Genomic DNA, 23,534 nt, shown 5'->3' on the forward strand with positions numbered 1-23,534 from the left:
TGGAGAGGAAAATTTTTTTATTCAATCCATTGATTTCAGTCTGATGAACAATAAAGCTATGACATAATAAAGCATGTTTAAACTTCACATATAATTGATGAAGAAAATTTGTTCACTATGACAAGAATAAACAGCCCAAAACTAATGGCGAACACAACACACTCGTTTATGACGGCAGGAAAAAAAAATCAGTACATTAACTGAAGAATCATTGGAAACAAACATCTCCTTTGGGGAAAAAAAAAAAAATCCTGTTCATTATAGGACTTTGAACACAGATGGTTAGCTTGCAAGTTTTTCCTGCATGACTCCACTCTATCAAGATCAAGGATTAATGACTAGAGAAACATGAGCGCTGGAACATGCTAGGAGGAAAGGATATCTGACTATTGAAGAAGAATGTGTTTGTGATACGTATGTTAGACTAGAAGGTAAGATCTCTGGGATCCTCAATAATCTTCGCCAAGGTTTGCAAGAATGAAGCCAAATCAGCACCGTATATCACACGATGGTCAGCTGTAACATTTACCTAGAAATATTGCAAGTTTTTGAATTAAGAATCCATGCATTAGGTCTAAGTACACTGAACAAAGAAATACCTTTTTCAGAACATAATGAAAAAACATGTTTATACCTGCATCTGGTTCTTCATGCCAATCCGACCATCCTTGGTTGCTACAACTGTGGGCTCAGATGCTCCCACAGCCATAATTGCTCCCTGCATAAAATAAAATAAATAAATAACCATAAAGTACTCTTATCATATTAATCAATCCATACAAAATTGATCTGCCTCTTGCAGAGAATATGGCAGATTGGAAAAATATTCATATTGAGTAGAAACTCCTACCGTTCCCGGTGGTAGAATGGCATCAAAGCGATCAACGCCAAACATACCAAGGTTGGAGAGAGTGAAAGTTCCTGCAAAAGAAGCAAAATAAAAATAATGAGCAGATATCTGAAAGTTCATGGCAGATCTGACTTTCTTTTTTCGTGGGTAGTCAAGTAGCTACAGAGACTTAACAACACAATTGTGAGCATTTTATGGAACAAAAGAGACACAGGCCACAAGAACTGGGAATAGTTTGTTGAAGAAAGCCCAAGTATTACTTTATCATAGTTAGCTTTTATAAATTGGTTATGATCCAATAAATTCAATGACTGTTGGCATATCTTTAAGGCAAAATACAATTTTAAAGCTACACAACCCTCATCACCATGGTACACCACAAAGCATGAGATTCACAGATTGACAAACAAAAAAAGTGGTCAAGAACTCGGATGTCCTTATGCAAGGAAGAGAAAGTTCACAGAGAAGGATTAACACTACAAATATTCTAAATGTCAGAAATGTATTGTTGAACGAACAGTATCAAAAGCATTCTACTCGTTTCTCATAAAAGAACATTAACAAGCCAGAATGTACTTCAGCAGTGAAAGAGTGGACAACAATGTGATAGTTCATCCTACATGGCTAATCATATTAGCAAGTGACGTATGGCAAATAAACAAACTAGCAAAGACAAAAGGGGCATAAACTGATCAATATCTGTTTTTTCATCAAAAACTGCCTAAAGTCAGAAATAAAGGCTCAAGCAGACTTACATAATATAGAAAACTAAAGTCACCAATATTTTTGTAGGCATGAGAACTCATGGAAGTTAACATGAAGTGATGACAGTACTGCTAGTTTTTTTTTTTTAAAAAAAAATTGTAATATTGCACGCGCGTCTGCAAACTCAATACGAATTTTGTTTATTACATCTTCAGGTTCTCAGCAGTTGATATATTATATCTTAATATAAATAAAATTAATCTTTATTTGGCATTAAAATATTTCAGGCAAATGAGAATATTCTCATACACTCAATAACATAAATATAAGTACCAATATTTTCAAAGAGACTTCCTATAAAAAAAATATTTCCAAAGAGACCATCTCAGACAGTCATATTTTGCAAACCTGTATTGTATTCATGAGGTTGCAGCAGCTTGGCACGGGCCTTATCTACCAACTCCTTCCACTTTCTTGATAAAGTATAGATGTCAGCCTAAAAGACAATAGAGGAGACCCCTCCCGCAATTCAGTACAAATTCTAACCAGAAGGGAGATAAAAGTAAATGGAACACTAGAAAGAGAGAATACCTTATCAGCATCCTGAAGCACTGGTGTAATCAACCCACCATCTATAGCCACAGCAACAGCAATATTAATGCTACTGTTGTAGATAAAGCTATTACCGTCTCTACAACTAGAATTCACAACAGGATGCTGAACCAAAGCAAGTGCTGTCGCCTTTGCCAATAATGCTGTCATTGTAACTCCCTTGGACTTGATCTATAAAAACAAACACAACCCCCGAATCAATGATTCATAACTTCTCAAAATCTCTATTTTAAAGCAACAATAACCAATTGTCCAAACATTCCGATGCACGCTGTCTCTAAGACCAATGAACCAAGAAACTAATAGCAAAGCATTATTAAGCACGAAAATAATGTGAAAAATCTGACCTTTTTATACAAAGCATCAAGTGCATCAGTAGTAATAGTGTAACCAACTCTGAAAGTAGGAACAGCTAAACTTTCCACCATGTTTCTACTAACAGCCCCCTGCATTGTTGTAAAAGGCACCACACTTGCCAGCTCAATACCTGCCGGACCAGCCGCCGCCACAGAAGCCGCCGGACCAGCTGCCGCCGCCGCCTCCGCCTCTACATCTTTGGCCACAATCCTCCCCTTGGGCCCACTCCCCACTACTCTGGCCAGCTCCACCTTCAATTCATTCGCCAATTTCTTCGCATACGGTGAAGCCACTATCCTCTTCCCTCCCTCCGACGCCGGATGCACCGCGGACCCCACCGTAACCGCCGCAGGTTCTGCAAGTTTTACTTTCTCCAGCTGTGGGTGTGGAACGGCGGCGACAACAGCTGCACTATTCGATGTCTCCGATGCAGGCGATGAAGGTGACCCACTGGCAGCAGCCTTAGCTTGAGCCTCGGCAATTTCATCCTCTGACTCAGCCAACAAAGCGATGGCGGAGCCGACGGAAGCGACACCGCCTTCATCGACCATGATTTTAGCGAGGTAGCCATCGTAAAACGTCTCGACATCCATGTCGGCCTTATCGGACTCAACAACGACAACGCTTTCGCCTTTGCAGAGCTTGTCTCCCTCGGACCTGACCCACGAAACGATCTTGCCTTCGGTCATGGTGGAGCTCAAAGCGGGCATGAAGATTTCGCGGATCTTGGCGCTCACTCGGGTCCTGGAGCCTGAAATCCGGAGAATGTGCGTCTGGTTTTGCCGAATTAACGGGGACGAAGAAGGAAGAAAGGTTGTTTGGAGAAGGTGAGCCATTTTTGGCGATGATTTTTAAGCTCTTAAGTGTGTGCCTTTGGCCTTCGCGAACTGTGAGTGTGCAGCAGAATTGCAGGAATGCTATGGTTTCATTTATAAATGCCTAATAATATCAGTAGCCCTATATTTTTCCAAATTTACAAAAAAAGATACAGTTTTCAAATATTCTGTATGATAATCCTGTCACAACACGCGAGTGAGCCCCACATGACAAATACTGCATTAACATTTAGCAAACTCGAGAACCCGCGAGAAAGGAAGAAAACAGGCGGATTATTAATTATGGGACTCGGGATGTTATTTAAGGGAGGATAAAATAAAAATGGGAGAAGCAGAGCATAAGCACATCTGGATTTCTGTGTTCAGTAAGGAATTAGGTACAATATTTTAAATAGTTTAAATAGTATGTCTCTAGTTGTCATTGTGTTAAAGTTTAAGGGTCAATCTGTTATTGTCTCTATTAAAAAATTATTTTGAAATGAATGGTTTGGTTTAGTTGATTTTCTTTCTAGGGCGTATCGAAACTGGGCGGAGGATTCAACTACTTTACCGGTGAATGTGATGACTTGTGTTTGTTTGGTTTGGTTTTTTCGTGTTTTTTATTTTTCTTTTGTTTATCCATAAACTAAACTTGAGAACTTTATAGCGAAGGTGTCAATAGTCTGGGCTAAACCTTGCTAAAAAATTCTTTTGAAAAAACAATTATATACAACACTGAAATATAAATGTGCAACTGAAGCCCAACATATCTCAAAGTACATATTGAAGCTCAATAAAGAAAATAAAATAAATTTTCATATATATTAGGGAGATTTAAAGAGGGGACCACTAACCCAACCAAGACTTGTTAATAAAAAAATAAAAGAATAATTTTTGTCTTTTATTCCTTCTTCTTTTTCCTTTTTCTTGTATTTTTATTATTATCATGATATTATTGAAAATTAAATTTTCTACTTACAGGTATGAATGAAATTCAAATCGTCGAGACTTTACTCAATCAATATATTATGCCCATATTTTTACCAAAACTCGATCAAATGACATCAATAAATGGTCTCTTGAGCCCCTTAACCCAAATCTAATAACATGTCTTAATTTAAATAAGATAAAATAATACAAGTTCTAAATCTCATCAAACTCAAATCCTACAAGATAATAGATAAATTTTCCTAACTTAATTATACTTCTTATTATCTCTCATTTATAAAGATGTCATCACTCAAAGGAGAGAAGAGAAATAGGTATATTGAAAAGGGCCACAATATCCTGCAAACAATAATCGCGATGTTGTTTTTCTTTTTTAGCCCCTTACCGCGATATAATTTGCAAGCTCTTATTGCAGCATCATTTTTATAGTAATTATGGCCCTTATCGTGCCATTATCTTAAATTAATTGCCCTTATCGTGAAATTATTTAAATTTTAGGACTCATATCGTAGCATTATTTTAATTTTATGGTCCATATCACGATATTCGAGATCTCCTTGTGTCATTTAAATTATCTTCATGATATTCAATATGTCCTTATGTCATTTAAGTTGTCCTCGTAATATTTGAGAACTCTTCATGTCATTTGAGTTATTCTCATGACATTCAAGATTTCCTTATGTCGTTCATATTGTTTTCATGTCATTCAAGTTGTCCTCATAACATTCGAAACTTCCTCATGTCATTTGCATTTTTCTCATGTCATTTGAGATTTTCTCATTCATAATACTTAAACTGTCTTCATGTCATATAACAAGAGATAATAAGAAAATCTAACATACTACAAATTATATCAATTTACAACATTCACTTGTTAATATTATAAACTAGAGGGCTCATGTTATACCAATATTTTTACCAAGCTCAACCTGATGACAAAAATGAATTATCCCTAGAGCCGAAAGACCCATATCCAATAACATGTTCTAATGTAAATAGGATAAAACAATGTAAGTCTTAATTCATTAAGAAACTTGAATCTTACAAAATAAGAGATAAGTTTTCCTAATTTCTTTATACTTCTAATTATATATCTTGTATAAAGAGGTCGTCACTCAAAGAAGATAAGAAAAATAGGTATACTAGATGATGGTGCAATATCCTCTAAGTCTTTTTCTTACTCTTTTTTATATCTCTTATTATTTATTTGTTATCGTGTCACTCTCAGTCTCTAACTTAAGCAACAGGATCTATGGCGGTAACAGGCTAGCAATCCCCAATGATTTTTTTTGTACAATTCTAAATGTTGAGCTTTTTACTCTTAACAATGACAATTCTAATTATTCTCCAAGTAAAACAACTCTTTCTTAATTCAAATCGTCGATCCAAATTTTGGCATCAATAGAATAAATCCAAATCAAGAACATGAATTATGGATTTAAATTAATTTTAGTACAGGCTCTTTATCTTTGAATAACGATCCAGTAACATTTATACGTTAATTTGGAAAATTACCAATTATTTATGTTATCTTTTTTTATTAAATTAATCTATTAATTTTAGTTTAATTATGATTTATTGATAAAAATCATCAAATTTAAAAAAAAAAATCTATGTCATGTGGTTTATAGTTTGAGCACGTCATTGCATAGAATAGGACTGAATGCTTGCTACATGATTGTAGGCTAAAATTGTTTTACTGAAAATTATTGCGTAGAATATATATATATACAGAATAATTTCTGGGAACTCGTTATGTACTATATTTATTTTGAATCTGATAAAATAATTACGTTGTTACCGTTTTAACAGTCAGTCACTTGCGGAGCTCGTTTTGTTTTTTTAGTGGTGCAATACCAGCTACGCAGACGATGATGATAAACACGATTGAAGTTGCTGTGCCTATCCACGTCAACATCAAGCCTTGTCTCCCCATCAATCCATTTAAATCCATTTCGATCATCAAACCCGGAAAGAGAATGACGAAAACTGAAGTAGTGGAGGCAAAAACGACCGTTATCTCTGGGTCATTTGATCGAAAAGTTGGCAGGCAATTGTTGGGGAAAGCTGATTTTTGTGGAAACGGTTTAGAGAAAACTAAAAGTAAGAAAAGGGTCTTCTTCTTAGACGTTAATCCACTTTGTTATGAAGGAAGCAGGCCCAGTTTACAATCTTTTGGTCGTTGGCTATCTCTTTTCTTTGATCAAGTTAGCCATGCGGACCCTGTTATTGCTGTAAGCTAAGCTCTTTTTTTCTTCTTCTTTATATAGCAAAAGTACTTTAAACATTACAGCTTTAAATAATTATAAAGCATACTTCGTATGCTTTAACTACGTTCGTACTGTGCTTAAGGATATGATCGTGTTTGGAACTAAGGTGCCATAGCTTTTAATCTGCAGCCACTTTGGAATGGAATCACTGGTTGTTTAGTAGAGCTGCCGTGCTTTCAAATGTTTGTGACTCAGAAATGCTGTTTTCAATTGCAGGTTTTTGATGGAGAAGGGGGTACTGAGCATCGTAGACAGTTATTACCTTCATATAAAGCTCATAGGAGAAAATTTTTGAGACAATTAACGGCTTCTCAAAGATTCTCAAGGGGACGTGTTGGGAGGTCACATCAGTTCATTTTAGATGTTCTTGGAAAATGCAATGTGCCGGTGAGTGAAGCTTCTTATTTATGCTTGTTTAGCTTCATTTCAACTGTGTAAGCATTGAAGTATTTGTTAAATTTGTTCTCATCTGGTAAATTGTGAAGGATTCTGACAAACAGATTGTAGTTTATTTTTAGTACTCTTCAAATTCTAAAGAGACTGCTAACTTGCATGTTACTGAATGGGCTGAAAACCGGTTTTAGCTGATAACTTTCCTTCAACGTTAACCAAAAAAAGAAAAAAAAAATCTCTATATAGATGAACAACTAACGACCATCCTTTTAAGATGAAGAATGGAATGAAATGGTGATTCTTACTTGAAATTTTCATTTAATATGAAAAATTTGTTGTTTTCATATTTTTGTATTCCCTTGTGACCAAAGAGAGTACAGATCCATACATGCATAAAAAGAAATGTGGTTGGATCCATCTTTTATTATTGAAATACAAGCAAATGCAGGTTGTTAAAATTGAAGGCCATGAAGCAGATGATGTCATAGCAACACTTGTAGGGCAAGTTTTGCAGAAAGGTTACCGGGCTGTTATTGCCTCTCCTGACAAAGATTTTAAGCAGTTGATTTCTGAAGATGTGCAATTAGTTATGCCTCTGCAAGACTTGGATCGTTGGTCTTTTTATACACTAAAGCACTACATTGCTCAATATAATTGTGATCCGCACTCTGAATTGAGCCTTAGTAAGTAGTCAGTGCATTGTTTGTATTTTCATACTGTGATGGCTGCCCTCACCTTTATGAACCACTTGCTGTATTGTTGTATATCATGTTAACCTCATAAGAGCTATAATTGTGTAGGATGCATTGTGGGTGATGACGTTGATGGAGTCCCAGGAATCCAACATGTGGTTCCTGGATTTGGCCGGAAGACTGCCCTAAAGCTTTTGAAAAAGCATGGGTCTTTGGAAAATTTGCTAAATGCTGCGGCAGTGAGAACTGTGGGTAGGGACTATGCACAAGAAGCTCTTACAAAGCATGCTGATTACCTGCGAAGAAACTATGAAGTCCTTGCCTTGAGAAGGTATTGATGTTTCGTTTTTTTAATTGCCCGATCATCCTCCATTCTTAATGAAATATAACGCGGTAGAGCCTTTACCCCACAAAATGATTTACTTTGTTAATGTACCATCTATTTCTCTTTACTCATTAGTTTTTGATATTCTTGGTCTACACAAATTATACAGGGATGTTGATGTTCATCTTAAAGATGAATGGTTAGTCGAAAGAGATACACATAATGTTTCAAATATTTTATCTAACTTTTTTGGATCATTGGAGGAAACCCAGAAGAAGGTCACTTACCAAAACAGATTACATTCTTCAAATGGTTAAGCTCCAAGAGGATCATGAGTGAAGGAGAATTTTACGTGCGAGACTAACAAGGATCAATTGGGGTTGTTATGGGCACACGAAGCAACGGCTGGACTAATGTAGTCAGAATCATTCATGGAGCAGTTTGTTGAAAGGACAACATCAAAAGTTGAACGATTGAATTGGATTTGGCGGAAGAGCACACGACAAGGTTTTGTTCTCATGGGCAGCGTTGAAGAAGGATTTTACAGATGAATCGGACAAAATACAAATACTCAAATTTTAGACTCCATCTCATCAACTTTCAACTGATACAAGGCACAGAGGCAGGCTGTACCACTTGCAATCTTATATCTGCCGACATTATGATGCCCAATTATCTTGAAAAACTGAATTTTCTCAACTATGTAAAGAGGCTGTGATGATTAATTAATCGGTATTGCATTTGAAAGACTTTCTCTCTTATTATTATTTTTTATGAACTGTCATTTGAAAGAAAAAAGAGAACTAATTTATATATAATGTGATGCTAAAATTGATAATAAACTATTTCAGGTCTCCACCCAAGAGGGTTTATGTTCGAACAGTCGAATTCTGCTTATATGGATGAAGATATAATTGGATTATCATTAGACTAAGTAATAAAAAAAGTTCAAACAAAAATAAAAACACAATTAAATATTATTTACCATCATTTTTCAAATATTTCTTTCAATCGACAAAATGACCTTTGATTCATTAATTGTGTTATGTGCGATGTGGATTGAACAAAATTAATAGTTGCTCATAAAAAGTGGAAAATAAAACACGCGACTCCTCGCGGTTCCGTTTGGACTTCGGACATAAATGACGAGTTAAGAGTCATGATACCAAACACGGCCTTATTTTATTTATTATTACTATTATTATTTATTTTATCAACCAGTCTGCGAAGAGACTTTATCTTGAACCAGTAACTAACTCGGACTGAGAATTGCTTCGCCAGAAACACCTCTTCAGAAACAAAAAAGAAACAAACAGTTGATGCTTTGAAGAAGCACTTTCATATATATAAAAAATAAAAAAATGATGCTTCTCCAAACAACCAATTTATTTCCACTTTCTCATTCGAATTATCTGCTTTCTCTGAACTCGAAGCCCAAAAATCTCCCACTTCAGGTAATTAATCACACTTAATTCCCAACGATATCTGAAATTTTCGCTTCATTTTGCTTGATTTAATATAAATTGTTTGTCGAGTAGTAGTAAACTTAAATTTATGTGCTCAACCATAAATGTAGCGGCTTTCATCATAGCTGCAATTATATTATATGGTAAAATGAGATTTTTCAGGATATTTTGTTTTGTGATCAATTTGAAAATCGTGTTACTTGAGCTTGTTTACATTATCAAACTTTAATTCTTAAGCTAACATTTTGTGAATTCTTTCTTGACATTCATTTTGATGAATATGGTCAGGAAAATTCGTCACGCACAAATATCTTCATTTTCCCTCTGCAAGATTTTTTTTTCCCTCTGTTAGAGATTTATCACATTATTGTTTCTCTTAATGATTCAATTTATTCTTACAGGCTATCTTTCACCACTTTAATGCACCAGTTTCAACAACCGCAAGGGCGAGTTGTGCACTGAAGGTTACTAGATGTTGCCATTTGCAGGTATGTTCTTCTGACAATTGTTTGTTCTTCAAGGATAGCTAGTTTTTCTAGAATTTATTTATTTGCTGAAACGTATATAATGAAAATTACAGTGAACTTGTGCATAAGTGTATCTATCTTTCACCAGCAATCTTTTCGTTGAAATGTGAGAATCTATTTGTCATAAATTTCTCAGTTAATTGTTGGTATACGAATGATTACCTTGTTTAGAAAGTCATTGAACAATAATGCTAGGATCCCACCACTTATGAAAAGTAAAGTAAAATAACACGATTCACTATGGGGAAAGTTGATCAAGGGTCTACTTAGTAATGACGTATTGTGGCTTTTAAGTGGAACAAAATCAATATATGTCAAATATAAGCATGTGGCTGGGTGGTAAATAGTAGCTGCTGAGAAAAAGTGGGTGTTTACCAAACACTTGTTGTTTTCAAATTTAAGCTAAAGCACTACAGTTTTAAAGATACCCTCATCAGTTTTATTAATAACCACAAAAAAAGAAAACATGGATTTACTACAAAACCCACAGTAAGTGGCAGCTCAAGTAAAATCGCAAGATGAATGACACGCCCCTTTTTCATGTAATTCATTTTTCAGATATGAGCCTGCTAGTTTTTATGGTGTCAAATTATCAAAAATGTTGATTTACTAATTAAAATGCCAAATATTGGAACTTGGTTGGTCTAAATTTTTTAGGAAGTAAGAATGAGACTATAAATCCCTGTAACATTGTACCTTGAGATACTTACTTTACATGTGCATTTGTTTCTATTTGAGATGAACTATCTGTCGATAGAACTTGGTTAATTTTCGTGTTACTACAATTTTAGTTTCTAATATTTAATTTCATTATCGTTGAAGGCAGATGGATCGAAGGGAGTTGGCAACGGAAACATGTCTCCCAACAAATTTTGAAAGTAATTCTCTATTTTGCCTTTGATGTTTTTAACTAAGCATCTGAGTTTATGGGCTCACTGTCAGTGTTGTGTGGTTTATGTTGGATTTAAGAGAGATAGCACATTATCTTTGTTGGTCATCTTTTAATATCAGTACCATATTGCAGATTCTATGAGGAAGCTTTTGGCTATCAGGGATAAAAATGTAAAAAGGCTTATAATTTTGGCATCTGCGTTTTCATTTGGGTCCTCCTCATGGTTGATCTCTGCACGAGTGGCAAATGCAAGTGAAAATGTCCAAATGGACGCAGTCTATGAAATTGGGGAGTTATTCGAATTGGGAATTCAACTATCTTATCTGCTTTTACTATTAGGATTGCTTGGAGTTGGAACGTTTTTTGTGATTCGTCAAGTTCTTGTCCGTAGAGAACTTGACCTTTCAGCTAAAGAATTGCAAGTGAGAGCCCGTGTTCTTTCATTGTGGTATTTTGAAAAATACAATATATAATATTTATCATTGACATTCCCTAGACAGCCTTCCTATCATTTTCTGGATCTACTTGTCAAGGCTGAAAACTATTTTTCCTAACAGTGTCCTGTTTTTCTATGTTTCTCAATATCAGGAGCAAGTGAGAAGTGGTGATGCTAGTGCAACTGAGTATTTTGAATTAGGCGCGGTGATGTTGAGAAGGAAATTTTACCCGGCTGCTACTAAGTACTTACTTCAAGCGATTGAAAAATGGGATGGAGACGATCAAGATCTTGCCCAGGTATGGTCATACCATGGGCTTTCCATATCAATTTAGCATGAAGGATTGTGTTTGATGCACCTATCATTGTCTTGTCACGTGTGTTGAGCCTATTCTGCCTTATGAATTGCTTGGTCAAGTTCACAGTGGTATGGTTATAAGCTTTGACCAATGCAATGGTTGGTCTCTCTATCGCTTTCTTTCTCAAAAGGGTTTCATTTTCGTTCTCATTCTGCAGTAGAGCTTTTTTTTTTAAAAAAAAAAATTAGCATTATAGTTAAACTGCCTCATGAAACCCATAAGAAACTTCCTTACTGTCTATCAGCAAAAGGAGGCGAAGTATTTTGTATATCAGTTAAAGAGGTGCGACATCCAACATGCGTCTTGTATTTTCTTAACATAACAATGTTTGGGCAGGTTTACAATGCCCTTGGTGTCAGTTATGTACGTGAAGGAAAGCTCGATAAAGGAATCTCTCAGTTTGAAACAGCTGTAAAGCTACAACCGGGCTATGTCACAGCTTGGAACAACCTTGGTGATGCCTATGAGAAGAAGAAAGATTTGAAATCAGCTCTGAAGGCATTTGAAGAAGTCCTACTTTTTGACCCTAACAATAAGGTGGCACGGCCCCGACGCGATGCATTGAAAGATCGTGTGCCACTTTACAAAGGAGTTCCCGTGAAATCTAAAGACAGATGATTTTGTCTGTGATATTGAGAGTTTCATGCTTTTTCAAGATTGACCTCGTACTTCCTTTCATATTCTCAGGTTTTTACCGTCTCCCTTATTCAATGTTTGACGGGTACTGTCTAAAATTTTGATACACTCTAAACGGTAATATCTTAATCTCTGGAACAATGGGAGACAAAGGAATCAATACCCAAGATAGTACTCCAGTGGCGGTGTTTCCTAACATAGATCCTGCAGCTGCCTTATTTCGCAATTCAAGTATGCATGTGAAATTATTCAGAAAAAGCCAAGCTAATTATTTCCTCCATAGTTCAGAGTCTATCGTAGCTAAACTTGCATTATATTTTCACTGATGACATTCCTTTCGGGTGATCCTAATTTGTATCAAATTCTTCCAGCTGTTGGCTTGAGATTATCGTATGGTACGTGACTCATGTTTTAAGCATATGTTTTGCGGTATCCTCCAGGACCTGTTCATAAGATCTCAATGCCACTGATTCTGAATCTGCTACTGGAATTTTTTTTTTTAAACAGTTTTGGTTAGTGTAGCTGAGATGGTTGCTTAAGGATTCAAGAATGGTCTTACTTTCTGTGGCTACTGTTGCATATTGTGTGATAACACGAATGTTAATATATTTAATATGGTTGAAAAGGTAAAAGAAACAAGAGACGGCAGGGCAGGGAATGTCAAGGCGAGACCACAAAGAAGATGATGGTCGTTTTCATGGAAATCAATTCTCATTTCACCATCCACTTAACCGTCATTGCATATGTCATCCTCTATTGAGGCAACAGCATCATCATTCATCATTGTGATCTGTGAGCCCACAAAACTCAACTTCGATTTAAAATCAATTTTATTCTTTTAATATATATTTCTATGGATGTCTACTCATGGCTACGCGTCTTGCTAGAAAACTATCAATTGGAATGAAACTCTCTACTTCCCCCTTTTTTTGAGTACACGTGTGCTAAATTTCGAAGTTGAAAACTCAACAAGATTCGTCTGCCATAATGACTGCCGTCAATACTCTTCCATTGAGCTTGGGATGATGGCTGAAAACTTGCATCAAATTCTTATCTACACACGTGTACTGAAAGTTTCGAGCGAGAGCCACGAACGCCTATTCAATCAAGTTTTCGTGGTATAGATTAATAAAATAACAGTTTATGCTGCGGTTTCATTGCTCATTGGAATTAAGGCCTTGTATTACACGTCACCTGATCGAGTTCCTATATTACATATAATAACGTCTTATATATGTCTTCCTTGTATGGAAGCGTTTAATGAACTTTGATTGAATACTAATGATAACAAATTGGAATATTATTTTAGTGAAAAAGAAAAAAAGAAGAAGATTGCCCTGGTGGTAGCTGGCAAACATAATTCGTTTTTGGAGACGCGATCGCTGAGTTCAAGATTCTTTCAAAGTTGAAAGTCAATTCAGTCTAAATCTTAAAAGATGGACAGGATAAAAAGCACGTGCCATGTGGTGTGCACTGGTTGGCTGTCTGCTGCAAAGTGGCAAATGCTGACCTTTCTTTGAATAAAACCCGATCGGCACCAGCTCCAGCTTCAACCTGGCGGTGGCGTAGCTTCCTGGTTAGCTGGCAATTTCACTCTCCGTCACTTTTCATTATTTTATTGAAAGAATAATCAACTGGGTTTTGTTATAATACTCCCAACGTATGAATTTTTAATATGTAACTCATGACGTCAAACTGAATTTTTTTTTTTTTTAAAAAATGAAAACAAAGTTGAAAATTTACAAATAATAAGTGATCCTTGGAAGACAAAAAGTTTCAAAGAAAAATTATAATAATAAACCATTAAAGCATTTTTGTGAATCATTTTTACAAAAACGGTTCACCAACCATCATTAGAAATTAGAATCCAGATTAAAAATTATCAAGCAATTAATAAATCACTCAACCAGGTCAATGAATAAATAAATAACGCAGATGCATCATGATCATCCACACACCACACGGCACACGGAGAATCATCTCAGTTGTGTGGACCCCACCGACACTCGTTTCTCCAATTAGTCTGTTGCTCATTCAAAAGCTTCTGTCTTTTTCATTTTAGTCCCCCACTTGCCATTTATTGAAGACAAAAAATGTGCTTCATCTAACGGCTGTAATTTATCAAATTTTGTTGACCCCGATGACCCAATTGGCCCCCATTGCTCTATTGGGTCTTGATGCATCTACATAGTAAACAAACGGTGGTGATCGATGGGTTGACTAAATTACTGTCTTAATTAAAAACACAATAGTCTCCTTTGTCACTGAGATTGGTGATAATATATGGACTCAGTGCAGCTCCATTTTTCTTTTTTATTCCTCTATTTCTCTGAAATGGAACTGTTAAGTTGAATAGCAAAGACAGCATCTAAGCTAAGTTGAATCTGGTGAGTCTCTATAGCTATTCATCTAAAAATAAATAAATATGTGGTCATGCTGAATTTTGATTCTGTTTCATAGTTTGGTTTTCGAAAATCGGTAAAGTTTGATTTTTTTTTTTTCATTTTTAGTTTAGTTCTTAAACGTGGGTATTTTAGCAAATGGTTAAAAACGAGTTTTTTTTTTTTTTTTTTTTGATGTTCGGTTACTTTAACAATAGCTGCTATTGAAAATTTTGGGTTTTAAGTTTGTGTTTGTGAGAGGAAAGATGAGATTTTTGGGCTGATTTTGGCTCAGGGTAATGGGATAATTTTGAGACTATATGTTGGATTTTGGCTGGTATATGAAATGATGGAAAAAAAAAAAAAGGATTTTTGGGTTGGTTTTCGTTTACTAAATAGATTTTATTTTCTTCTAATATTTTATATGTTCTTTTGGTGTTTATTCTAGCTTAGAGCATCTTAAAATTAGTTGGGGATCTTGATTTCGCTTGAAAGATGAGTTTTTTTATTCTTATTTAAGTTTGTTGGAGCAATTCTGGGTTAGGCTTTGATATCTGATTTGGGGATCTTATGTGAATCACTGGTAGAAGGGTTGATGGATAATTAATGGGTAATTTTTGATATTGTAGTAGCATATTGCTTTTCATAGAAAAAGGTGTTTTCTATGTATATATGATATTTGGGTAGCTTAACTTATTGAAGATTTGATTGGCTTAAAAATGATTCATGACCTGGTAGAAAGGGTAGCTTGATGTCTTTGTTAAACCTTAATCTTTTGTTCCTGGCATAACTTCTGTGCGCATCATGATCATAAGAGTATATTATGATTTTGAAGTTCATTGGATCTTCGCTAAAGACGTGTTGTTGCAGTTAGTCGATATTTGAGGCTATGAAGTTCTAATGGAGATCTTAATTTGTTATTTAAACTAGATAATTCATTTTCTGTGCTTAAGCATTTTTGTATATTATGTTGCTCCTGTCGTAAGTGAATATTTGATGTGAGAAACATTTTGCTTTTCCGAGTCTATATCAAATTGGCTTTGGATTTCTATGGATGTTTCTGATCTTATTTGAAATTTCTAGATTGATTGGGATTTGGATCTGGTACCTGAGAAAAGGATTTTGAAATGGATCTTAAAGAGGGACTGCGTGCAGAGACTTGGGCGAAGTCTTCTTTGGCTGAAAATGAGATGTCAAAAAGGATTTCGTCTAATAACCCATGTTTTACCGATTTCAATTCACAGCAATACCAGCAGAAGTGGGAAGATCCCTCCATCTTAGATTATGACATTAGGATCAATCCAGCATTTCAAGAATTCAATCAACCTCCTCAAAACCAATCCTCACTCCCTTGTGACCCCACTAACCAAATTAAAAATCCATTCCAGATGAATGAGAATCTCCAAACCAACAAAATGCAAGATTGGGATCCAAAAGCAATGCTAAATAATCTTTCATTTTTGGAACAAAAGATCCATGAGCTTCAGGATTTGGTCCACTTAATTGTGGGCCGGAGGAGCCAAATTTTGGGTCGACCAGATGAACTTGTAGCTCAGCAGCAGCAGCTCATTACTGCAGATCTCACTTCAATTATTGTTCAGTTAATCTCCACAGCTGGTAGTCTTCTCCCATCCATGAAGCATACCCTCTCTGCAGCTACTCCTTCCATGGGACAGCTTGGGCAATTTGGCGGGGTTCCTTTTCCTCCAGGGGCTGGCTTAAGTGATAGCGTTCAGGTGCAAAATAGTTGTGCAAAAAAAGTGTCTAATCAGTCAAACCCAATTGATCTAGTCGGTAATAGTGGGACTCAACAAAACCATGCTGTTGAAGAACATGATTTAAAAGATGAAGATGATGCTGATGATGGAGAGCAACTTCCACCAGGTTCCTATGAGATCTTACAACTAGAAAAAGAAGAGATCCTTGCACCGCACACCCACTTCTGCACAATATGTGGCAAAGGATTCAAGAGGGATGCAAATTTGCGGATGCACATGAGAGGGCATGGGGATGAGTATAAAACCCCAGCAGCGCTAGCAAAACCTCACAAGGAATCTAGCTCCGAACCAATGCTTATTAAAAGGTATTCCTGCCCTTATGCTGGTTGCAAGCGGAACAAGGATCACAAAAAGTTTCAGCCTTTGAAGACTATTTTGTGTGTCAAAAACCATTACAAGAGGACTCATTGTGACAAAAGCTATGTTTGTAGCAGATGCAACACCAAAAAATTCTCAGTTATTGCTGATCTCAAAACTCACGAGAAGCACTGTGGCAAGGATAAATGGCTTTGTTCCTGTGGCACAACCTTCTCAAGGAAAGACAAGCTGTTTGGACACATTGCATTGTTCCAGGGCCATACTCCTGCCATTCCACTTGATGAAACTATCAAAGGACTGGCAGGGCCATCTGATCGGAGAGAAGGCAATGAAGCAACAAGTAAGATTGGAAGTACAAATTTCAACTTTGGATCTAGTGTTCCTAATGGAACTGGAGTTAGCGATATGGATGCTAAGGGTAATGTTGATGATCCAACTAATTATTTCTCACCATTGAATTTTGATACGTGTAACTTTGATGGATTTCATGAGTTTCCTCGACCCCCATTTGATGATTCAGAGAATGCATTCTCTTTTCTTATTCCTGGGTCCTGTAATTACATTCAGAAAACTGGAGGGGAGACGAGTTTGAATACTCTCAAATGATGTTTCTATGTTTAGGTTTATGCTTCTGTAAGGAGGTCTATGATTCTAAGTTCTGTTATATTTGTAAGTCATTGTTCTCCCATGTTCATGTAATTTGTTCATCTTGAATAAAATGCTGTTCATTACCACCAAAATGTTTAGGAAATTGAAGTTTCTTTTAAGCCCTTGAGCTGATCATGATTATTCAAGTTCTTACCGTTGTAGGTGAAAGCTAAGTGAACGGGAAGGGAACAAAGAAAATTCTCTGATTCTGCGCAGTTTTTAAAGTCTATGGGGGTAATTTTTACTTTCTTCCCCTGAGCTTTGGTTCTTTTGCACTTAGATGGCCAAAATTCATTTATTAATAAAGACTCCTTTACCATCGGTTAATTTTGTGCTTGGCTGTTAGTTGAATTTAAAAAGACTGAAATGTCCCTAGTTGGATTTTCAAGAACCCACTGGTCTCATATATTTGGCGCAAAGATTATAATCATAATATTACCATTATACCCCTTAAATTTGGATTATTTAGCTTAAAGAGACTAATCATTCTACATGAAAACATTTCAAATTGTCGAAATAACATTTTATCAATTATTTAATTTAAGACTATTGAGGCATATCTTACACCCTTACATTATGGAATTAAAAACAATGATCATTAAGTGTTTTAAACTTCAGTTTTTCAACTCTATATAACTACCATTAAGACTAAAAAAAATTTTATTTATACTTTCATGCATATTTCAGCCCTATTAAAACTCATTTAAAAAAGTATATCATGAATATTATATGGCATAAATCAAATGCATAATCTACCATAACATAAGCTGAAATCATATACTTGCAAAATATTCAAAATGGCACATATTTTATGTTCAAAAATTTTTTCTCGATTTTATACTTTACAGTTCCATAAACATTATGAAAGTTGCATCAATGAAGAAAGAATGAAGCACTCACTTGACATTTACAAATAACTCACAGTAGTATTAATACACTCTAAATGGAGCCCAAAAAAAAAAAAAAAATTTGTTCAAAACTAACTTATTATTGATTTCAACATAGCAATTCAAGTCTTTCGGGTGTCGGCGAAATTCATAGTGGTACATGATGCAGGTTTGGTATTTCTTCTTTACTTCACACAAGTAATAAATATTATTTTGCTAGAAATGAAGTATTTTTTGGCCTTCTAAAGAGAGCTATCGGCTGAGCTTCATGAAAGAGAAACGAATGTTCACAAAACATGATTTTTTCATAATGATTTGACAATTCACTGTGCTCATGTCAATCAAAATGTGTAAAAGTTATGATTGTCAAATTAGATTACCAAATTGTCCATAACTAATCATATGAGAACTACCGTTTACATTCCGTAGGGGGGTCTTTACTAATAAATGGATCTCGGTCATCTAAGTGCAAAAGGCCCAAAACTTAGGGGAGGAAAGTAAAAATTACCCAAAGTCTATCTGTGTATGTGGAGTGGACTTAACTGTTGTAATACTGATGGATAGCAGAAAATGGAAATTGATTGACAAATGAACTGCATACATGCAACGGAACTATATAAGCACTTAGTAAGGCTAAAAGAACAAAATTAAAGAGCTCTTCCAAGCATAAGATACAAACGGCACAAATGCTTTATCTGACTGAATTGATCCATGCATAATGAGAGTTATGCAGCAGAATGAGCTTCAAGCCCTTTGCACCTTCTCCTCCCTTTGATGGCTTCTTCAAAGAATTGCGGTTATACTTCTCCCTCAAAACCACATCATCCAAGTAAGACCAAGTCCTCCCTCTAGGAGAGCTATCAGCCCACAGAAACCTCTCAGAGAAGGGATTCACCAGACTCTCCCGGAATTCCTGAGCAGTCTCACAGATCAAACCCTGAAACAAACATATCAATGAATGTTTATATTGTAATGCCAAAGACGGAAGCAGGAGAGAGAATGCATTAGGCAGAAATAAATAAATATTTACCTCTGCCATGGCTTTGATCTTCATAGTGACATCATTACTAAGCAGGACTAAGCATCTGTCATTCTTCATCTTCCTGAATAATAGAGCACAATCTAGGATATGATCTTCTGATGTCGGCGAAACAATTTCTGTTAAAGTTGGACTCCCACAATGAAAACGCCCACTCCCTATGCTGAATTGAGACTGAGGAGAAGCAGGAGGGGTGGGTGCAATCGGTCTTCCCTCCTCCACTGAGCTCTGTATGTGAATCCACCACTTCGTTTTCACCATACACTCTTCAATCCATTCCAACAATGAGGAAACCTGAGACTTTCTTCTGAACAGATTACCACGTTGTTTCAAACAATCAAGCTCTCTTATGACTGCACATTAACAGACAATCATTTGTAATTTTCAGTATAAAAAATTACTTCCTGACAATTATAATCAGATAGATGCTTGAAATGAGGATAACTTTTATAATTTATTACCCATTCTTGGAATGACCAACTGAGTCCCCTTGAGACCTTGTAAAAGCTGCAATGACTTCCTTGATTCCTTGTCTAGAAGAGTACTGGTGTCCACTACCACTGTCCAGCCTCTCCTTCCCTCTCCAACAGATGAGGAATTAGTGATCTCTGTTGTTTGAGAAAAACTAAAAGAATTGATGCTTCTTGCTTCTGATCTCCTCTTGCCTGGGAAGTTCACAAGAGGTTGAAATGGCACCCTTTCTCCTGCTCTGGCTTTCATTAGCACCCACTCTTGTTCCAACTTCACTTGATTGCTGTAGAAGCCTCTCATTAATTTCTGTTCTCGATGAACTTTAAATGTCTGGTTCTCTTTATCTGAAGTAAGAGTCAAGTCTTCTGCTGGCTGGATATTGGGGCTAAAGATTACCTTTGATGAAGATTTTCTGCATGACTTGAACTGCTTTATTTCTTCTCGCTTACCCTTTCTTAGTAAGGACTTTGATACAAGAGTATTTGGGGTGAGATTCTCCTTCTCTGGAGTAAATATCTCTTCTTCCATCTCTTCTGAACCAGAGAAAAGAATATTTGATATGGATCTATTTTCTAAATCATCCAGGTTTGCCAAATCTACATCAGCATTTTTGCAATCCCCTTTTGTCTTTCCTCTGCTTCTACTTGTTTGAATCTGAAGAACACTAGCTGGTTTACCTCTTCTTGACCAAATGCTATTCAAGGCAGCCCTTTTATCTGATCTTACTGGAGAACTTTCTGAGTTTTCTAATGAAGATATTCCTGGTGCAAAGTGAGATTGCGGAGTCTGGCACTTATTGTTATCTGTAATCTCAGAGAATACTTCCCCAAATGGAAAAGATGAGTTCACAGATTCTGCCTCAAGAACACCAGAATCGAAGCTTGGGATTTCATTCTGTCTATGGCCTCTCCTTGATGCACTTTGGTTTTCAGCCTCATCATAAACTAAAGCTGCTGGATGGCAATGTTCATCAAAACATGCTGATTTCTGATTCACCACTGACTTCAAGTCTTGCTCCACCAAAGAGTTCCCTTTGTTTCCTATCTCAGAAAATGGTTTCAGAACAGCAAGAGATTGTAGTGTCTGATTTTCATTACTGAGTTGTTCAGATATGATCTCCGAAGGAATTTCCCGCAGCTCCAAAGACCAAACTTCTGGATTATCCTTCAGTTCATTTTCTTTTTGTAGAGGTCTTTGGTTTTCCTTTTCAAGTATTTTCCCCTTTTTAGCATCAGAATTTGAAGCAAATAGGTCCACAACAACATTCGGATTTTCCTTGGATACTCTTAATAAACCATCAGGATTTTCAATTTTAGATATATAATCTTTCACGGAATCGTGCCATGGGATCTGATTCTCTTTGCCAAGTTGTTGTTCTTCAGAGACTGAAAAATTATCCTCAACAGGCAAAGACAAGTCCACTGATTCTATCCCAGAAGATGGGATTTCTCTCTTTGGTATTAACTCTGAAGTTTCATCAGAAAACAGTGAACAAATTCCGTCCAAAATAAAATCCAGAGAATGAATTGATTTATCTTGAATTGCAGCAGAAATCTCATCCTGCACAGCATGAGAACTATAGTAACTCAACAAACGTCAGATAAAACATCCTGAAATATCTTTCTACAGTTTCGACTGTAAATTCTCACCTGACAATTTCTTATTTTTTCTCCCTCCACCATTGAGCCTTGCTGTTCAATTTGTTCGGTTTCAATCAACAAAGAATCCTTCTCCCCAAAAAAAAAAAAAAAATCAACAAAGAATCCTCATCCTAAAAGTCCACAGGAAAAGAAGAAAAAAGAATCAAGAGTATCTCCAGAACTTTAACTATTTCAGTTTTTCCACTGCCAGCAAATCATTCACTTCGGCATTTTCATTCTCACCCTTTAACAACTCCAACAGAAAGAAAAGAGAAAAATTAAACCAATACATTTTAACAAACACCTCAACTAAGCATGTGCTTACATCCATAATCCACCTAACATGTTTATTTTATTTCTTCTACTACCAATGAATTGACATGCTATTCTCATACTAAAACAATGAAACGGGATCAAAACAGTTAAAAAAGAAGCAAAACATCAAAGACAAATCAATAAATAAACACCAGATGGGCATTCTTCATTTTCACTGACAAAGCCATTAATTCTCACCTGTTGTAATCGCATTTCGTTTCTTTCTTCAAGACCTTGATTTTCAACTTCTTCCAAGTCCATTGGCGAAACAAACGGGTTATTCATATCATAAGCCTGACTAAAAGGAACCCAATGCAGCCTATAAACCCTAGTTGACCCACCAATCTTTAATGTATCACCTTCATCCATCTCCACAGGAACTCCTGGTTCAATCTTTTTCTCCGAAACCCATGTCCCGTGCACTGCAAAAAGCCAACGAATTTAATAAAGAAATCAAGAAAAAGCCAAAAAAAAAACACATAACTTGACAAACCATTCCCATAGGAAAAGAACCATAACTTGACAAAAAGGTAGTAACAAAAGCGAAAATTAAGCAGTTACCAGATGATAAATCGATGACAGAGAGCTTCAGCGAAGAGGGATTAGATTGAATCTGGAGGTGAAATCTACTGATACTGGGGTGAGTCAACATAACGTGACAATCAGGGTGGCGACCGACGATCAAGATTTCTTGATCAGGGGTTTCTTCATTTCCAACGGACGGCGGTGATGGTGGATTGTTGATGAGGAAGATGTTCTTGAGAATGGCACCGTTCTTTATGACTGTAAAAACTGGGATTTTGCTCTCTTCTTCTTTCTTGTCAGCCATTTAAGAATCTAACTGAGCTTTTGCCGTTTCTTGAAGATGTGGGGGTTTTTCGAAGAAACGAGCAAGAAATGCTATTAATGGGTTTTCAATAATTGTCAGGGATTCTTGGTTTTTATTTTTTGTAAGAGGGACTTTGAATATTTGAAAAGGTGACCGTTGCAAATCTTCTTATTATAACGGCCTTTTTTCTCTGCCCAGTCGTTCGTTTGCAAACGATTTATTTATTTATTATTATTATTATAATATATTTTGTATAGGTAATGCAGGATGATGAAAAAGCAGTCTGGTAGTGGGTGAGTGTAACGACCTTTTCTTTTTTGGCAATATTTTATTTTGGGATTATTTCCATTAGCTATTTTTTAGGTGTTTTGAATTACTGTTTTTGTTATTTAAAATTGTTTGGAGTGTTTTCTTCCGGAAATAGTGGCTTAATCAATGTGGGCTCTTTGGCTCTAACTTTTAAAGAAGCGGGTTGGCTGCTGTAAAGGGGGAGAAAAGTTATCAATAAAAAATCAGATTTTTTATGTCAAATTAGTGTTTCTTCTTCCTGGCTGTTTCATTGGTATCAGAGCAGCGAACTGGCACCGTAAAAATGGCGGAGGGAACTAGAGCACACGATCAGTGACGTCTAGAAGAATCGGTACAACAATTGCAAGAGGCTTCTAACCAACAGGTAATGGAATTGAAGGAGTTTTCTCAGATGATGGCAGCGATCAGTCTTAAACTTGATCAAATGATGGGCACATCAGGGGCTTCAGGAACAAGATCGGAAGGTGGGAGTAGTATTCCCACAAAGCCAAGAACCGGGTCGAACCCTGGTATGTATAACTTACAGATGAGATTTTCAAAATTGAATTTTCCAACATTTGAGGGAGAAAATCCTAGTGGTTGGGTCTACAAGTGTGAACGGTTTTTCAAATACAATGGGGTGGAAGAATCTGATAT

General features: G+C 36.1%; 5 protein-coding genes across 8 annotated transcripts; 3 read left to right on the forward strand and 2 right to left on the reverse strand.

The window, feature by feature from the left end:
- Positions 1-64: 64 nt before the first annotated feature.
- On the reverse strand, positions 65-3,437 carry LOC102627250 (dihydrolipoyllysine-residue acetyltransferase component 5 of pyruvate dehydrogenase complex, chloroplastic). The gene is made up of 6 exons (XM_006473140.4): positions 2,515-3,437; positions 2,147-2,338; positions 1,964-2,051; positions 851-921; positions 635-718; positions 65-529 (listed from the first exon to the last, which is right to left on the reverse strand). Exons 1-6 carry the CDS (start codon positions 3,358-3,360, stop codon positions 425-427), a joined length of 1,386 nt encoding a protein of 461 aa, XP_006473203.2. The 5' UTR covers positions 3,361-3,437; the 3' UTR covers positions 65-424.
- Positions 3,438-5,933: 2,496 nt separating this feature from the next.
- LOC102627539 (uncharacterized) lies at positions 5,934-8,716 on the forward strand. Of its 2 annotated transcripts, none has more exons than XM_006473142.4 (5): positions 5,934-6,521; positions 6,774-6,944; positions 7,399-7,633; positions 7,751-7,973; positions 8,240-8,716. In XM_006473142.4, the coding sequence occupies exons 1-5, from the start codon at positions 6,159-6,161 to the stop codon at positions 8,304-8,306; spliced, it is 1,059 nt and encodes a 352-aa protein (XP_006473205.2). In that variant the 5' UTR covers positions 5,934-6,158; the 3' UTR covers positions 8,307-8,716. The 2 variants fall into 2 exon arrangements, with proteins under 2 accessions (XP_006473205.2, XP_024952875.2); XM_025097107.2 differs by having other exon boundaries at positions 5,935-6,521; positions 8,137-8,716.
- A 480-nt stretch (positions 8,717-9,196) lies between these two features.
- LOC102628034 (tetratricopeptide repeat domain-containing protein PYG7, chloroplastic) lies at positions 9,197-12,762 on the forward strand. Of its 2 annotated transcripts, none has more exons than XM_006473143.4 (6): positions 9,197-9,421; positions 9,835-9,921; positions 10,787-10,838; positions 10,985-11,274; positions 11,441-11,587; positions 11,984-12,762. In XM_006473143.4, the coding sequence occupies exons 1-6, from the start codon at positions 9,329-9,331 to the stop codon at positions 12,263-12,265; spliced, it is 951 nt and encodes a 316-aa protein (XP_006473206.2). In that variant the 5' UTR covers positions 9,197-9,328; the 3' UTR covers positions 12,266-12,762. The 2 variants fall into 2 exon arrangements, with proteins under 2 accessions (XP_006473206.2, XP_006473207.2); XM_006473144.3 differs by having other exon boundaries at positions 9,376-9,421; positions 10,783-10,838.
- A 1,740-nt stretch (positions 12,763-14,502) lies between these two features.
- On the forward strand, positions 14,503-17,500 carry LOC102628514 (protein SENSITIVE TO PROTON RHIZOTOXICITY 1). Its single transcript, XM_006473145.3, has 2 exons — positions 14,503-14,670; positions 15,748-17,500. The coding sequence occupies exon 2, from the start codon at positions 15,792-15,794 to the stop codon at positions 17,364-17,366; it is 1,575 nt and encodes a 524-aa protein (XP_006473208.2). The 5' UTR covers positions 14,503-14,670; positions 15,748-15,791; the 3' UTR covers positions 17,367-17,500.
- A 1,356-nt stretch (positions 17,501-18,856) lies between these two features.
- LOC102628817 (FHA domain-containing protein PS1) lies at positions 18,857-22,787 on the reverse strand. 2 transcript variants are annotated; one of them, XM_006473146.4, is made up of 6 exons: positions 22,322-22,787; positions 21,959-22,182; positions 21,455-21,532; positions 19,796-21,365; positions 19,326-19,687; positions 18,857-19,232 (listed from the first exon to the last, which is right to left on the reverse strand). In XM_006473146.4, exons 1-6 carry the CDS (start codon positions 22,587-22,589, stop codon positions 18,987-18,989), a joined length of 2,748 nt encoding a protein of 915 aa, XP_006473209.2. In that variant the 5' UTR covers positions 22,590-22,787; the 3' UTR covers positions 18,857-18,986. The 2 variants fall into 2 exon arrangements, with proteins under 2 accessions (XP_006473209.2, XP_015384257.2); XM_015528771.3 differs by lacking the exon at positions 21,455-21,532.
- Between the last annotated feature and the right edge of the window lie 747 nt (positions 22,788-23,534).

This window comes from Citrus sinensis, chromosome 5, assembly GCF_022201045.2.
Source record: "Citrus sinensis cultivar Valencia sweet orange chromosome 5, DVS_A1.0, whole genome shotgun sequence".
Taxonomy (NCBI): Eukaryota; Viridiplantae; Streptophyta; class Magnoliopsida; order Sapindales; family Rutaceae; genus Citrus; species Citrus sinensis.